Source organism: Triticum dicoccoides, chromosome 5B (genome assembly GCF_002162155.2).
Source record: "Triticum dicoccoides isolate Atlit2015 ecotype Zavitan chromosome 5B, WEW_v2.0, whole genome shotgun sequence".
Classification (NCBI taxonomy): Eukaryota; Viridiplantae; Streptophyta; class Magnoliopsida; order Poales; family Poaceae; genus Triticum; species Triticum dicoccoides.
In genome coordinates, this window is record NC_041389.1 from 319,278,901 (window position 1) to 319,294,232 (window position 15,332).

The 15,332-nt window shown below is 46.5% G+C and overlaps 1 protein-coding gene across 2 annotated transcripts; it reads right to left on the minus strand.

Annotated features, from left to right (window-relative positions):
- Window positions 1-7,081: 7,081 nt before the first annotated feature.
- On the minus strand, window positions 7,082-14,383 carry LOC119308669 (D-aminoacyl-tRNA deacylase-like). Of its 2 annotated transcripts, none has more exons than XM_037584796.1 (9): window positions 13,539-14,383; window positions 12,581-12,764; window positions 12,074-12,216; window positions 11,942-12,005; window positions 11,223-11,275; window positions 10,624-10,679; window positions 9,817-9,885; window positions 8,664-8,849; window positions 7,082-7,606 (listed from the first exon to the last, which is right to left on the minus strand). In XM_037584796.1, the coding sequence occupies exons 1-9, from the start codon at window positions 14,133-14,135 to the stop codon at window positions 7,507-7,509; spliced, it is 1,452 nt and encodes a 483-aa protein (XP_037440693.1). In that variant the 5' UTR covers window positions 14,136-14,383; the 3' UTR covers window positions 7,082-7,506. The 2 variants fall into 2 exon arrangements, with proteins under 2 accessions (XP_037440693.1, XP_037440694.1); XM_037584797.1 differs by lacking the exon at window positions 13,539-14,383 and adding an exon at window positions 12,940-13,504.
- Between the last annotated feature and the right edge of the window lie 949 nt (window positions 14,384-15,332).

A 15,332-nucleotide genomic window follows, 5' to 3' on the forward strand; every position in this document is an offset into this window, starting at 1 on the left:
TTGCTTGCTCGCCCTCGGGTGCGATCTCCGTCGCTCCGGCGGCGTCGGCGCTGGTGCCAACCCTAGATCTGGGATCGGGGGTGGTGCCGGTTCCCCCGCCTGTGGCGCGAGCCCCGGTGGGTGCTGCTGGGCCTGGTGGGCCAGTCTCGGTGTTGGCTCTGGCATCCTTTTCTGATCCCCCCTTCCTTCTTTGGTTCCTGGGCCGCGGGCGGCCCAGGTCCAGCCCACCCCTCCAGTAAGGCCTTGTATCGAGTCGGGCCTAGCTCGGTCAGGGTACTTATGGGTGCGGAGGGGTGCGGTTCCCCCATTTCTAGGGTTTCCTGCCTCCTCCTCAGATCTGTCTCGACACCGTCTTCCCATTCGGCGCTTCGCCAGATCTACTCCTCCCCCCTCCCCTCTCCCTCTCCTTTGCGGCGGTGGCGGCGATGGACCGTTCTCGTGCTTCCTCCAGTGAGGCGGTCTTCGGGCAGAAGCGGCGGCGCGATGGCTCCAACGAGGCGGCCGCGGATCTGGAGTACGAGGCGGCTCTTCGCGCGAAGCTTCAGGCCTCGCTCGCCCCGGAGGCGGGGTCGGCGGCGGCGGCGGCTGGCGCGTCTCCCCGCGCCTCTGGATCGGGCCCGTCGGTGCCTCTCCCCCCCGGTGTTCGGTGCTCCTTCGGCTGCGGCCAACCCCTGGGAGCTGGCGGCGGCGGCCAGTAGGGAGGGCTCGTCAGGGCCATCCCAGGCGGCTCCTCCGGTGGGTGCTGCTCCCCGGGGCGGCGCTCCACTGCGGGCTCCGGTGGTGGCTGGGGGTGGGCCGTCCCGCTTCTTTCCCCGTGGCGCGTCGGGGGCCCCAGTTCGCCGTCCTGTCGGTCCCGCTGCTGGGCGGGGCGCCGGATCTAGGCCTGCTGCGCTTGGGGACGGTATCCTTCCTCCTCCTCCTCGCGGTTTTGGTCGCATCCCTCCCTAATCCCAAGTCTCCAACCCCATCCTCACCTGTTTTGCGTGTCACCGCCCCGACCATTTCCAATCGCGGTGTGAAAATCCTCCTTTCTGCCTCATTTGCAGGGAAGACAGTCACCTAATGGTGGACTATCATAATCGCGTCAAGCCTCCCGCTTTTGTTCACTATGGCACCGGTCTCCCTGGGTGTTCTTTCTTTGCTTTAGATAGGGGGATCCCGGAGGCAGCCCCTATCCCATCGCTATCCAATGTTGGCATTATCTTCGTCCAGGCTAAACGCATCTCCTCCCAGACCCTTCTTGATGAACTTAAGTTGTGGGATGAGGGTGGTTGGGATTGGCAGATTCGTCAGCTTTCCGAGTTTGATTTTGCCGCGACTTTTCCTTCCAAAGAGAGCCTCCATATGATTTCCTCTTGCACTAGCTTCACGCTACCTCTGAATCAACTTGTGGTATCGGTCAAAGCTGCCTCTAACGGGTCCAAGGCGATCTCTTCTCTGTCTGATGTGTGGGTGCTGGTTGAAGATGTTCCTCCTAACATGCGCACCACGGCGTTCCTTATGGCTTTCGGGGTTCTCATCGGGAAACCTATTGAAGTGGACCAAGATTCTCTGGCGATCCTGGGGCCGGCTCGGCTTCGGGTCTGGTGTGTTGACCCTCTGTGCATCCATGGCGCCATTGACGTCTTCCCTGCGGCTGGTGGCTTCCGGCTCTGGGTGCGGGTGGAGGGGGCCTCGGATCCGGTGTCGCCTCCTCCTCCTCCCCCGCCCCCGGCCTCGGGCAATGGCGACAAGAGCAAAGATGGGGACGGATGCCCTGACGATTCCATGCATGGGTCCGACCCTCGATTCACCCAGTCGGAGTGGGATGGTCTCTCTCCCGAAGATCAGGATATGTTAAAGGAGAATGCGCCTGCTGGCAAGGGGGCCCAGGACTCGGTGCCTGATCTGGGTGGCGGGGATGCGGCCTCTGGTGGGGCTAAGGGCACGCCTTTCTCGGCAGTGTGCTCCAATCTCCCTGCCCGTCCCGCTTCTCCCTCCTTGTCTGGCATTGAAGATCTCCCCCCGGCTGGCCCCGCTGCGTCCAAGAAGAAGAAGAAATCCTCTGTCAAGAAATTCTCCGCCAAGAGCCGTGCTTCTGGTGACTCTAGGCAGTCCGCGGATGGGCTCTGCCGTAGGCTTGATGCTGATCTGGGAACGGCTTCGGGCCCGTCCTCTGCTGCGGCTTCCCCTAGTCGTGCTCGCCTTGTGCCCGTGCGCTCGCTGCTTCCACGGCACGCAAGAGCGGCCGTGTCTCCAACTGTGGTGAGCGGGTGGTCGATCGGGCTGCTCGGCGTGCTGCGGCTCGGGATCTGCCCCCTTCAGGTTCGTCCCCAGCCCCCTCCCCCTCCCTCCCCACGGTTCCCTCTCCTGTGTGTTTAGTTCTCCCTTCTCAATCTGATGATCATTTGCTAAAATTTTTAGATGATGTGGGTATTTGCTTAGACTCTAGCTTGAGATCTCCCTCGTCTATTCTTGGTATTATTAGGGCGAATGAAATTGCCCAGGCTGATATTGCGAAAGCCAAGGAGGCTGGGGTGGGCTCAGGTGCCCCACTGGTTGTGGCCGATGGGGACGAGGGTGGAGATGACAGGAGTCAAGCTCCCCCGGTGGCTTCTAAACGTGGGGCAGGGAAGCATTCAAAATCCTGCATGGCGCCGAGCAGGTCGAGTCTCCGTATTAAAAACTTGTCTTATAGATGAAGGCCTTATTCTGGAACGTAAGAGGTTTTTGCGCTAGGGGGCGCAGAGACCAACTTAAAGATTTGGTTCGATCTGAGAATGTAGAATTTATTGGCCTTGTCGAGACTTTCAAATCTTCCTTTTTCGCGAGCGAATTATCGGCCATTGCTGGGATAGACAGATTTCATTGGAACTTTGTGGCCTCAGTTGGTCACTTGGGTGGTTTTCTGCTTGGTTCCAAAAAAGATACTTTTGATTTTGTGACTTTTGACCATGGCATTTTCTGGGCTAGCACGGTGGTTTCTATTCGATCTCTCAATTCCTTACTGGAAATCATGGTGGTATATGGTCCGGCTGACCACGCGAGGACTTATGCTTTTTTGGATGAGCTTAGTATTAAAATTGAATCTTGCCAGCTTTCCCTGTTGATCGGGGGCGATTTTAATCTGCTTCGTTTCCCTTCTGACAAGAGCTCGTCTAACTTCTCTTGGCCTCTGGCTGATGCTTTCAATGCTTTCATTAGGGACACGGCTATTCGTGAGATTCCTAGGGTCGGAGCCTGTTTCACTTGGTCTAATCACCAAACTCCCCCCATCCGCTTTGTTCTCGATAGAGTTTTTGTCTGTCCTATGTGGGATTCTTTTTTTCCCCGTGTCAGTCTTAGAGCCCTTGCTTGTGTTGGCTCTGATCACACCCCCTGATTCTAGATGATGGAACGCGCCCAGTGGGTTTCCCGAGGTTTCAGTTTGATGCTTCCTGGCTACAAGTGGAGGGCTTCAATGAGTTGGTGGCTCAAAGGATTTTGACTTTCCTTTCTTCTACTCGCCGTTCTTTTGGCCCGATGGATGACTGGCACCAATGCTCCTATTTCCTTCGTAGATTCCTTAAAGGTCGGTCCAAAAACCACTACGCTGAGTCAAGGCGTGACAAAGCTAGGTTGGTGGCTCAAATTGGCGTTCTGGACGAACGCGCAGATAATGCCGGGTTGTCCTCGGATGAATGGCAAACTCGGTATGGTTTAGAAGAGGCGCTGTTGGGCATTCATAGGCAGGAGGAAGTGTATTGGAAACAGCATGGAACTATCAACTGGACCTTAAAGGGTGACTTGCCCACATCCTACTTCTTTGCTATTGCTAAGGGTAGACGGCGGAGATGCATTATTGATAGCCTTACTATAGACGGTGTCAGGGTATCTGACCCTTCGGTGATTATGCGACATGTGGTTTTTTTCTTCTCTAACCTTCTAGCGGCTAAACCTGAGCTAGGCTTTAAGCTGGCTGCGTCATTCTGGTCTCCTCTTGATCAACTTTCGAACGCTGATAATGAAAACCTGCTGATCCCTCCCACGGAAGAGGAAGTTTTCGAGACGATTCGTTCTGCCAATTCTAATGCGGCTTCAGGCCCTGACGGCTTTTCCATTCCTTTTTTCCGGCAGTTCTGGCCTCAGCTAAAAGGCCTAATCATGGCTATTACTCAAGGTTTCTGGTTGGGGACTGTTGACATCTCGAGACTTAACTACGCAGTTCTTACCCTCATCCCTAAAGTCAAAGGTGCTGACTTGATCTCCCAATTTAGGCCCATTCCTTTGATTAACAATTTTGCTAAGATCCCTGCCAAGGGTATGGACACTAGGGTTTCTCCGATCGCTCATCGGGTCATTAGTCCCTTCCAATCCGCGTTCATTAAGGGGAGATTCATCTTGGACGGGGTGCTTTGCTTACACGAGTTAATTCATGACCTTCGTAGTAAGAACACCAAGGCTGTGGTCCTAAAGCTTGATTTTGAAAAGGCGTATGACTCGGTGAGCTGGATCTTTCTTCGCCAAGTTTTAATGGCCAAGGGCTTTGATGGTTCGGTGGTTCACCGTCTGATGCAACCTGTCATTGGGGGACATACGGCGGTGGCTGTCAATGGCCAAACCAGTAATTTCTTTGCGAATGGTAGGGGTTTGAGACAAGGAGATCCGACGTCTCCCTTGCTTTTTAATTTTGTGGCCGATGCTCTCTCTCACATTTTGTCTCGTGCTGCGGCTGCTGGCCACATTTCGCCTGTTAGCTCTCACCTCATTCCTAATGGCATCTCTCACTTACAATATGCGGACGACACCATCATTATGGTTGAACTTAATGATCACTCCATCATGAATCTGTAATTTCTTCTTCTCTGCTTTGAAGCTCTGTTGGGCCTTAAAATCAACTTCTCCAAGAGCGAGGTTATTGTCACTGGGGTTTCTATCCCGGAAGCGCAGCGGGTGGCCCACCTTTTGAACTGCTCTCTTGGATCCTTTCCTCTCAAATATTTGGGCTTACCCATCTCCCCTCTTAAGCTTTTGGTCAAAGATTTTGCATCGGTTGTGACTAAAGTTGGCAATAGAGTTTGCCGTGGCGAGGCCGTTATAATTCTCAGGCGGGCAAGGTAGCCCTTACCAACTCTTGCCTTTCCTCTCCCCCGATGTTTCTAATGGGCTTTTATCTTCTGTCCGAAGGGACTCACTCGGGCTTCGATAAGCACAGAGGTGTCTTTTTCTGGAATTCTTCCGATAATAAACGCAAATATAGGATGGTTAAGTGGGATCTCATTTGCAGACCTAAGAACATGGGGGGTCTTGGCATCATTAATACCAGAATCATGAATAAATGCCTGTTGTTAAAATGGTGGTGGAAGATTATGTTCCTCGATGATCGCCCTGCTTGGCTTAACCTTCTCAAAGCTAAATACTTCCCCTCCTCGAGCCCTATGTTCGCTCCCTCTTCTGGTGGCTCTCAATTCTGGCGTCAGCTTGTTAGTATTAGACCGATTTTACGGTCCCTTGTGAAGTTCGTAGTTCGAGACGGTAAGTCCACTCGTTTTTGGTTAGACTGGTGGGTCGGGGACACCATGCTTGCGGTGGCCCACCCGACTCTGTTTTCGTTTTGTGCTGATCCTGAGATCTCTATCTTTGAGCTCTCGGCTCAGGGTTGGGTTTTAGATTTCCGGCGTTCTCTTTCCCCTGTGGAGTTGGAAGACTGGCAACGCCTTACTGCCTGCTTCCCCCTGCTCTCGGAGGAAGAGGACTCCGTTATTTGGCCCCACTCCTCTTCGGGGCGTTTTTTGGTTAAGTCAGCGTATTCGAAACTTATCGCTGGTGCTCACACGGACAAGTTTAACTACGTTTGGTTTGCCCGCATCCCTCCTAAGATTAAAGTCTTTCTCTGGCAAGCTCTTCGTCGCAAACTTCCAGCGGCTGACCAGATTAAGAAGAGGAACGGGCCGGGCTCTAACAGTTGCCAGTTGTGCGGTGCCCTGGAGAATACCGAGCATATCTTTTTCCAGTGCTCTTTGGCTAAATTCATTTGGAGTTGCATTAGACTTTGGCTTCGGGTTAATTGGAACCCTTCCTCCTTTGAGGAGCTTCGGCATTGTATTAATTCTCTAGCAGGCCGGTCTAAGCGGGTTTTCATGGTGGGCTGGGCGGCGATCTGTTGGTCGCTATGGACTACTAGGAACAAGTTCACTATTGAACACATTTTCCCGGCTAACCCTGTCAGTTGCTTATTTAAAACCAATGTCTTTTTGCACCAGTGGAGATCATTGACTAAGGATGGGGACCTAGAGGCTTTCGACGATATGCTATCCAAAATGAAATCTACGGCTTCTTCTCTGCTGCGGCGCTCTAGGAGGACGGTTTCTTAGTGGTTTGGCTCCTCGTTTGGCTGGCCTGCGCGCCATGATAGGCTGGATGCCTTGTACCCATACTTCTTAGTCGTTTCTGTTAAACTTATGTCGTGCCTTGTGATGATTGTGACTCTGCCTGGTGGCTTTATTTATAAAGTCGGGCTCTCGCCTTTTCTTTAAAAAATATATATCAAAATTGTGTCCACAATTTTACCCAAGTTAACGTGTACTACCTCCATCCTGGTTTATAGGTCCCCTTTGTAGTTTGTGCCAAATTTTGACTAAAAATTTAACTAACAAAATGTTAATGCATGTCGAGAAAAATTACCTCCTTGGATTCGTATTTGAACATAGTTTTCAAAAATATAATGTTTGATGACATGCGCGAATATTTTATTAGTTTAATCTATGGTCAAAATTTGGCACGGAATACAATGGGGACCAATAAACCCGAACGGAGGTAGTAACTGCTAATGTACCCAATTTGAGCCCTGACATGATTACCTGTACCTGGCATGATTACATGAACCCAAATCGACCCCACAGGCAGCAGCTCGTCCATGAATAAGGGTGATTAGCACACGTACGTCCAAACGTGTTGAGATGGCAGCGTGTTAGCTTGCCCACGCCTCTGGGTGGCTTGCCGTGTGAGGACTAATTAGCAGTTGAACTCTGACGGCTCCTTTGTGTGACCGGGATTGATTGGCATGCTCTAACCAGCTGGAACGTACGCGTACCAGTCTCAACCATTTTCTTTTTGTAAAGTCTCAACCATCATCTAGTGAGTCAATAGAAAAAGAATACGGATAATGATAGCCCCATTTGCCTGCCAACTCTTGGAACCACAAGCACGCGTAGTCTGGCAGACAAACGTGCCCTTAAGATATGTCTCTCTCGTACTCCCTCCGTCCGAAAATACTTGTCCTCGAAATGGATCAAATGGATGTATCTATAATTAAAATAAGTCTAGATACATCCATTTTTAGGACAAGTATTTCCGGACGGAGGGAGTAGTATATTCCTGTTTTTTTCTCTTTTGGCACAAGAGAGGCCTTCTAAGACGAACGGGGAGGGAGTACTCTACATCTTGAAATCGGATTATCAAAATACAGTGCTCTATATTTACTCAATTTGCATGTGCCAAGCCCTAGGGAGGGTGAAGTCACTTCGACGACTTGCCTTGTGGGCGCAGTCAAGTTTTTGTGCAGAGGAAATCATTGGGTTTCCCTATCCTGATATTTTGCTCCTGCAAATAGCTCGTGATAGCGTTCTTTTGCCACCCCTTGAAGCTCCTGCAAAGCAAGCACCAAAAACATCAGACCACAACACGATCAAGGTAGCATTAGCAAAAACAAAAAAGCATTAGCAAATGTTCGTCGCTGTCGCCATCCAAATGAGCCCTACACTAAATAGGCTTGCATTCAAGTAAGAAATGAACCTTTGAAGCAGAATTTTCATTGTGTTCAAAGCTATACAATAACAGATTTGGGCAAAATGCCTCCCAATGAAACATTATATGATTATGATGAGATGGTCATGGACAGAAGTTATCAAGTAGTTGCAGAAAAAATTAGCTGTTAATGTTGAACTTCAAGATAAATGTGGACCGCCCAGCAGAAAAGAAGAGGGAAAATGAAAAACGTGATCACAACTATTACTGCTGCCAAGAGTGACACTCGACAATGTTCAATGGACATTGATCTTAGGAGACTCTTGCCAAACAGTACAAACTAGTATGAACCAAAAGAACATATAAGATATTAAGGAAAGCTTATCATGCCCATTCAAGATTCAACTAGCGTAATATTTAGGCCTTGTACAATGCAAGGTGCTTGGAGAAATAAACCAGGCTTTCCTTAAGCACCGGTACTTATTTTATACAGGGCAGACGCTTAATTAGGCGTCTCCCTTGTAGAAATAGGCACCGATGCTTCAGAAAAAACTCGGTTTATTTTTCTAAGCACCTAGCATTGTACAAGGTCTTAGGTGCTTGAACTAGTCAGAGATTTGAATTATATGGAGGTTATAGTTAGGTTAATAAATGATTTAACCATATACATCGAATAAAACCAAATGCCACAAAAAGTATTGAATATTCATTTCATAGATTGTGATGGCATGCAGTGCACAGGAACCACACTGAGCAACATTGAAAGATCACGAGAGTTCCAATACGACCTATTTGCAAGAAAGATTATTTGAGATTTTGCTGTTTGGGAACCGAAACAAGCTTGTTTTCACCTTAAGGTGGGTTGGTTGCTGCTAATTAACCCAGTTTATGAAACTGCTACTACAATTATGCAGTCTTTTTTACAAGGTGTCCCAGAAGAAACTGGTTATGCTACTTACTTCTGATCAAGATGTGCTATAACTTCACCACCAGGAAATCCTGCCTTTGTGGCTTCATACGAAACTTTGATGGAATGCTTCCACATACTACCAACCTCACCAGAACTCTTTCCATTTACTTGAGGCGGAGCGTCCATTGGCAAAGAGTAACCAGACAGGAGATGACCCACCCAGACACCATCTTTGCTGATAAAAATTGAGGATGTAAACAATATCAGACTACTAATATTGTTCAAGCATGAATGGAATGCTCACGTCTCTGCCAGTTTGCTCCTCACTAAATAAGTATATACATAAACTGAGAACACATTGCTCGGAAAGAGTAGTCTCTTAGGAATAGGGCTGCATACACATTCACTTCAGCATAAGAGATATCAGGAATTTATCGGCAGTTAGGTAAAAGTCAGAACCGATCAAACAGTACAGAACAAACTGTTTTTTTCTAGTATGGTTACCATTTCAATGGTATGCTTTGTATGATAATAAGATTTAAACTAATAACTACATAATCATGTTACAAACAAGTTATAAGATGTTCAAGAATGCATTTTGGCACACTGGCATTAGAGCACTTCATAAAGGCCACATATTTTGCTTCAAGATCCATGTATGGTACTCCCTCCGTCCCAAAATTCTTGTCTTAGATTTATCTAGATACGGATGTATCTAACATTAAAATGTGAATAGATACATCCGTATCTAGACAAATTCAAGACAAGAATTTTGGGACGGAGGGAGTATATTTGGTTGTACTATTGGTGAATTTATCTTATACTGCTGTGACAGGTGGAACCACATGTATTACCTCTCCCCCTTCATCTCTCTATGTGTTCCAGGTTTAAGAAGGAAAGAATCACAAAATGCGGTTATTAGATCAAAGACAAGGAGATGGTGACCTAAGGTGAATCTCATGGATGTTCCCTCAGATAATATCATCATGATTCGTGATCAATATCAGGGAGCAACTTCACTACACAACATGAGCATGAAAAGAAACAGCCAATCATCTATCTGTAACAAAGTGGGTTGGCTTAGGTCATACACTTTTATACTGAATCATTACAACTACAATAAGCATTATAAGTCCAGAATTCGAGGGGCGGCAATGCGTCGTTAGAAACTGCTGCAATAATAATTTCACCTCAGGGCTTACATGACAATATCCGTATGACGAGGGGCGTAGTGACCACCACCGATACCTAGTAGAACCTTCTCACCACTCCTGCATAACCAGAAATGAGGTTTGGAGCCTTAAGAAGAGCAAAAGTAATGAATGAATACTTGAAACAAAAAAAGGAAGGTCGCCATTTCAAATACCAAACAAGTAAAGTATGACAGTGAAAAGATGCAGCCCTGGTATGCAAGAGCATAATAGAACTTAATTATGCCAATGCAGAATGATACAGGTTTCACAAACCAATGTCAACTGAATTGTGGCACATACTGCTAAAGGACCAATGTTTGTGACTTGTAATTTCAAACTTTTAGTGTCTGGACCTCTCCTACAGTTTTCAGTTCAAAAGAAAATTTAATTTGCGAAGCATAATATATTGAAAGTGAAATTATTTTTCGTTTATCATAACACTGATCCATCTATGTCCTGGTCTGTCGAGAAGTAACATTTTTACATACTGATGGCAAAAATTAAGTGCTTGACTGCATGCATTTAAGGAAAACCTATATTTAGTGATGCAGGGAGTATAGAAGATTGTTAAGTCATAAATCTTTTGACTAATACATCGTTGCAGATGATCTAACATTTTATTCGCACAATCTTGAATTCGAGTTGTTAAATTCCAATCATCCTGATTCCCAGAGCGGTTTAAAGTTCCTGTTAGAATTCTTAATTAAATCACTGCTCACCCCCATAAAACATAATAAATCACTGCAAAGATTCTAACCAGCCATCCAACCACCTCATTGTTAGACTCCATAAAGAGAAAAGAATATGTCAACATACCCCAGCCAAGTTCCAACAGCATTTCCTTCCTCAAGACCAAGACCTTTCCATAGAACCTGAAATGATTGGAGAGCTCAGTTTCATGTTTTCCTATGTTTGTTTTTACTTTTGAAACAAATAAGTCGTCAAATGTACATTTGATTAATATTTAGAGACTTATGAGCCCGCGGTTACTTTACACAGTGATAAGAGTGCATTTTTTGCAAGTTCTTACCTAATTCTACCACATTAGGACTTATGGTGACAATTAAAACAAAGTTCTGCACATTGGGTATTGCCTAATTGGTACTACTCCAACAGGTACTATGCATAATTAAAACAAAAGAAAGTTTGACACTCAAGAAAAAGGGTGAAAGCTTGACATTTTAGCTGAAAGGTATTGAATATGGGCAATGCGCCAATAAGTGTCCATGCTTTACTGTACTAATTTCAACCTGTACATGCATTATGATCTTTTTCTGGAGGGGGGAGGGAGGATGGCATGAGATCTTGCAGTTCGAACAACAAAACCCTTCGGGTTCTCTTGCAAATCCACAAGAAGGAACAAAGTACATGACGAGAGAGAGAGAGAGAGAGAGAGAGAGAGAGAGAGACTCAACTAGAGCAATGGCCTGCGCAGCATCTTGTCTACCCCAGTATTCTTGTGTACTTCCTGACATACAAAAACATTCACATTAGCTATTCTGGTACAACATACTCATTGACAATAGCCTAGACTTGCTTGTTTTGCATTTATATGTAAATCAACTGCACGAGTGGCCATCTGCTGCTTTTATATCAGAAAATTCATATGAACCCAATGTAACCACTTTATTGCATCTCGATCAGCCAGTTTTTCTGTGCAGCATCCTTTGGAGGAGTTGATTATTTGATTCATTGGTTTTCATGTCGAATGCAGGATGTTTTACAGAGGTGGGTTATCTGGCTGCTTGGGTTGCACAAGTGTGAATCTTTTGATATGATAAAATTATAGTCCAAATAATAAATTATCTATCATTTGGACTTTTAAGATCCAAAAGTTCAAATAATAATATAAATGATTGTTGGCATTTGTAGACTAAATGCTTCAACAGAGATACTGAGGTATCCTCATTATAGTTCGTGTTTGTTTGTTTTGTGAAAGAAACGGTAGAGGAGAGTCCAACCCTACATATCATACGTTAAATAGGCATTTGTCCCTGAATTAATGTGTAATAATTCTTAAATAACAAACAACTTATCCTTTGGCTGCGCTAAGCGATAAAAGATAGCTTGTATGAGTTTATCCAAAAGAATGCACAAAAAATGTAAGGAACTAAGGATGGATATAAATGTGTACCTATCTCAACAAACATCGTGGGTGTACTGGTAAGTGGTCCATGGTGAGTAGCTTCAAGTGTAATCTTCAAAAGCAATCAGTATTAAAATCAGTTGATTCTGAAATAGAAAAGGCATCAAGGAAGCAACGTACCTCAAACTCTGGAACAAGACCTTGGTCTGCAGCAACCTTTTGCATCAACCGGAACCATGGGCCAATTCGAGGGTTTGGCACCGCTGCCCATCCAGGCCTCCCACCTTGAGGGGGGGTCTCATCCTCCCTCAGATGTGGCACACCTTCAGAAGTAGATTCACAAGAATGAGCAAACCATCAATTATAAAACAATGATTGTGGTAAGAAGGAACCACTAATTAGTAATAGACATGCCTGTATGCATGTGGGTTGAAAAGCATGGACATTGCTCACAAACCATGAAACCAAACAATTGCAGGCTCACAGTATACAGGGAAATCAGGAAAAATATATAATATAATTAACTGCCTGTATGCAAGAAGAATAAGTGCAGTAACTTTCGAATGTACTAACAATTTGTATATGGTATCATATTTATGTATTTAATAGGATTTTACACATGACATATCGAGGTTTGATTGCACTTGTGCATTAAACAAGATACAGACAGATGAATGCAGAACCAACCGATTGGATGGACAGTGAGTGCAGGGCGGTTGGAGACTGCAGTGTGTTTACTGAGGAATATGACCTCGGAAACAGCCTCTCCAGTGGCTTCCTGCCACCGACGGTCAAGATCATCCTCTGCAACAATGCTGCGTTCATGCTTCAATAACCTAACATTCCCATTTGTAAAGCTCTCCATCCCCTCCTAAAAACAAATATCAGCACCAGTTAGTTGGGAACTATGCCACAAAACACATTGTCGGATACCTTACGAATAAATAAAATAAGGATAAAAATTGCAGGTAACTTTAACTGAGATCAGAATGGGGTATGCAATTTACTAGGGTATACCCGTGGGTAAAATTCTAGCAACAACGCACCTAATAAGCAGTTAGCTTGTTACTCCCAGATTGCAGCCACTGCCACTATGTTGCCAGCAACCGCAGTCATGCCTCCAGTCACAAGTGTCATTCCAGACACCGAAATAATCTCCATAACACAGCTTTGGCAACAAATTTCTATTTAATATATCAAAACCTAGAGAGTATAGGTTGAATCTATTCTTCAAGACGAATCTAACCAAAATAATGATGAAGAATACAGTCAGAATAATTTTACTGCACGCATTCTAGGATGACATCTATCCCCACATGGAGGTTTTTCAGTGACAAACAAAGAGCGAAATTCTGGCCTTCACTAAGCAAATCGTGAGGCAGGGATTTTTCTCATCGAACAAGCTTCCTGCTTCACAGTCGCAACTATTGTTCTATTTCTAAGTACTCCCTCCGTTCCGATTTAGTAGTAGGCACTGCGCCAACCCTAACCGGCACCGCACTTGGTCGCTACTAATCATCTTTACTCAATGGCGAAGTTAATCTTGCGATTGATGCATACAGATTAACAAGAAGAGCGTGTACAGTCGAATGTGCTCGAAACTAAAAGGGGTTAGATTAATGGGTGATAGGAAGAGCTTCCTCACGGGGATGGGCGGGCCGGGGGACCAGCCAGGCATGGCCAGGAACGCGGCGGCGGGGCCGATGGACGCCGGGTCCGACGCCGTCGCTACCACGAGAATAACCATCTTCTCCGATTCCCCTCCTCCTCCTCCGGCTCTGCTTCTCGCCGCCTCAAAGCTGTGGCCTCCTCCTCCGGCTCTGCTTCTCGCCGCCTCAAAGCTGTGGGAGTTTATTAAATTGAGATGGTAGTTTCCTTGTGGTGGGGGGAAAGCTTGGCGCCGCAGACCGCAGGGATTGGTTTTCAGGGGGCGGCGCACGGACGGGGCTTGCCTGCTCCGCTCGGCTGCTCCCATCCGTGCTCCCGTATGCATCCAACGGCCCTCATGTTGCTGGCCCCACTTAATTTTTTCTTGACAAAAACAAATCCATCTAAAATCAAGAAATCGATCTGTACTTTCCCCTCCCTCAAGCCGGCGAGGCCTCAGCGGAGATCTGCGCATGGAGAATGGCGGGCTTTCATCAAGCATGCGTCTCCTTCTTCCAGCCCCGGCGTGTTTCCAAGGCATGGCCGCAACGCTGCCGCCGGCGAACTTGGAGGAATTGAATTGCTTCGCCAACATCCGTGCGTCTACCTTGGCCACGCCGGTTGATGGGAAACCGCTCCTTCAATTGTTCTTCATTGTGGCTGTACTAGGTGTATGCTCGCCCGGACGGCTTCTCCTTGTCGCTCCTCGGCTGTTCCTTGATGTCGGACAGCTTCTCCTTTTGCCTGTTCCTTGATGTCGTTGCTGATCGGCTAGCGGGTTGGCATCCAGCTGTTTGTCAACACCTCGACCAGACTCACTTGGCGTGGCGATGTTACTATGTGATGTGTTTCGAGGCGGGGGCGTCGAACTGGCTATGAGAACGTCAAGCTCAAGTAATGGGACGGAGGTGGCATTGCACGTTGGTGCTGCTAGCTGCTCTGCTCGGGACTGGATGCTGATGGGCATGAACTGGACGTGCTCACCTCCAAATTGTGCATCAGCAGCTGCTCCGTCAGTGCGCGCCTTTGCGGTGTTCCCTGAGTTTTGACAGCGATCTTTTTAGTCGAGAGAAAATTGTTATGGAGGCAAAAATAGAAGGACCGCTGGATGGGCGGGAGCACGGATGGGAGCAGCGAAGCGGAGCAGGCAAGCCCTGATACGGGCCGTTCGATTCAACGTTTAATGGCTGAGATTAGATTAACGAAACTCCGATGCGTCCCGTGCAAGTCACAAACAAGCTACTACTCATTAGGCCATAACATATTCCTCGTACCATCGTATTTTGGGTGAATTTACTAGCAAAAAAGTCCGTGCATTGCAAGAAAAGAAGAAAATATCACCCGACCCTTATACCCCAATAGGTCTTGTCGAGCCGTCTCTTTCTCAACATAAGATGAGAAATCTGTTTTTTTCTCATGCAAGATTTTGTCGATGCGTACATCTATTGTTATTAACGGTTTGTTTCGTCTTCAATTTGACTTTGATGAGGTGTTTATTGCAATCCTGGTTGGTGTTGGTACGAAAGAAAGATAGATCGTGCGCTATTGATTAAGGTTGCATCCTAAATAGCATTTTTAAAATATTTAACAGCTAAAATAACATCATATTCATATTATATATTTTTCTAATCAAAATTCATACATAACATGTTAAAATTAGAGTTGCGGTTTAAAAGATATGGGTATTTAAAAAAATATTATTTGTTTTAGGACTGCACGTTAATTATAGAAATGGCAAGGGTTTACGCTAAAACACAAAAATAATTCACTTTGTGTCACTTAATGATGGAGT

Coding starts and splice junctions, on each gene's coding strand:
- LOC119308669 (XM_037584796.1), bottom strand. CDS start 14,135: ATGTTGGCGAAGCAATTCAATTCCTCCAAGTTCGCCGGCGGCAGCGTT. Junction 10,680..11,222: donor CTGCGCAGGCCATTGCTCTA/GTTGAGTCTCTC, acceptor CAATCATTTCAG/GTTCTATGGAAAGGTCTTGG. Junction 7,607..8,663: donor ATAGCACATCTTGATCAGAA/GTAAGTAGCATA, acceptor CTTGCTTTGCAG/GAGCTTCAAGGGGTGGCAAA.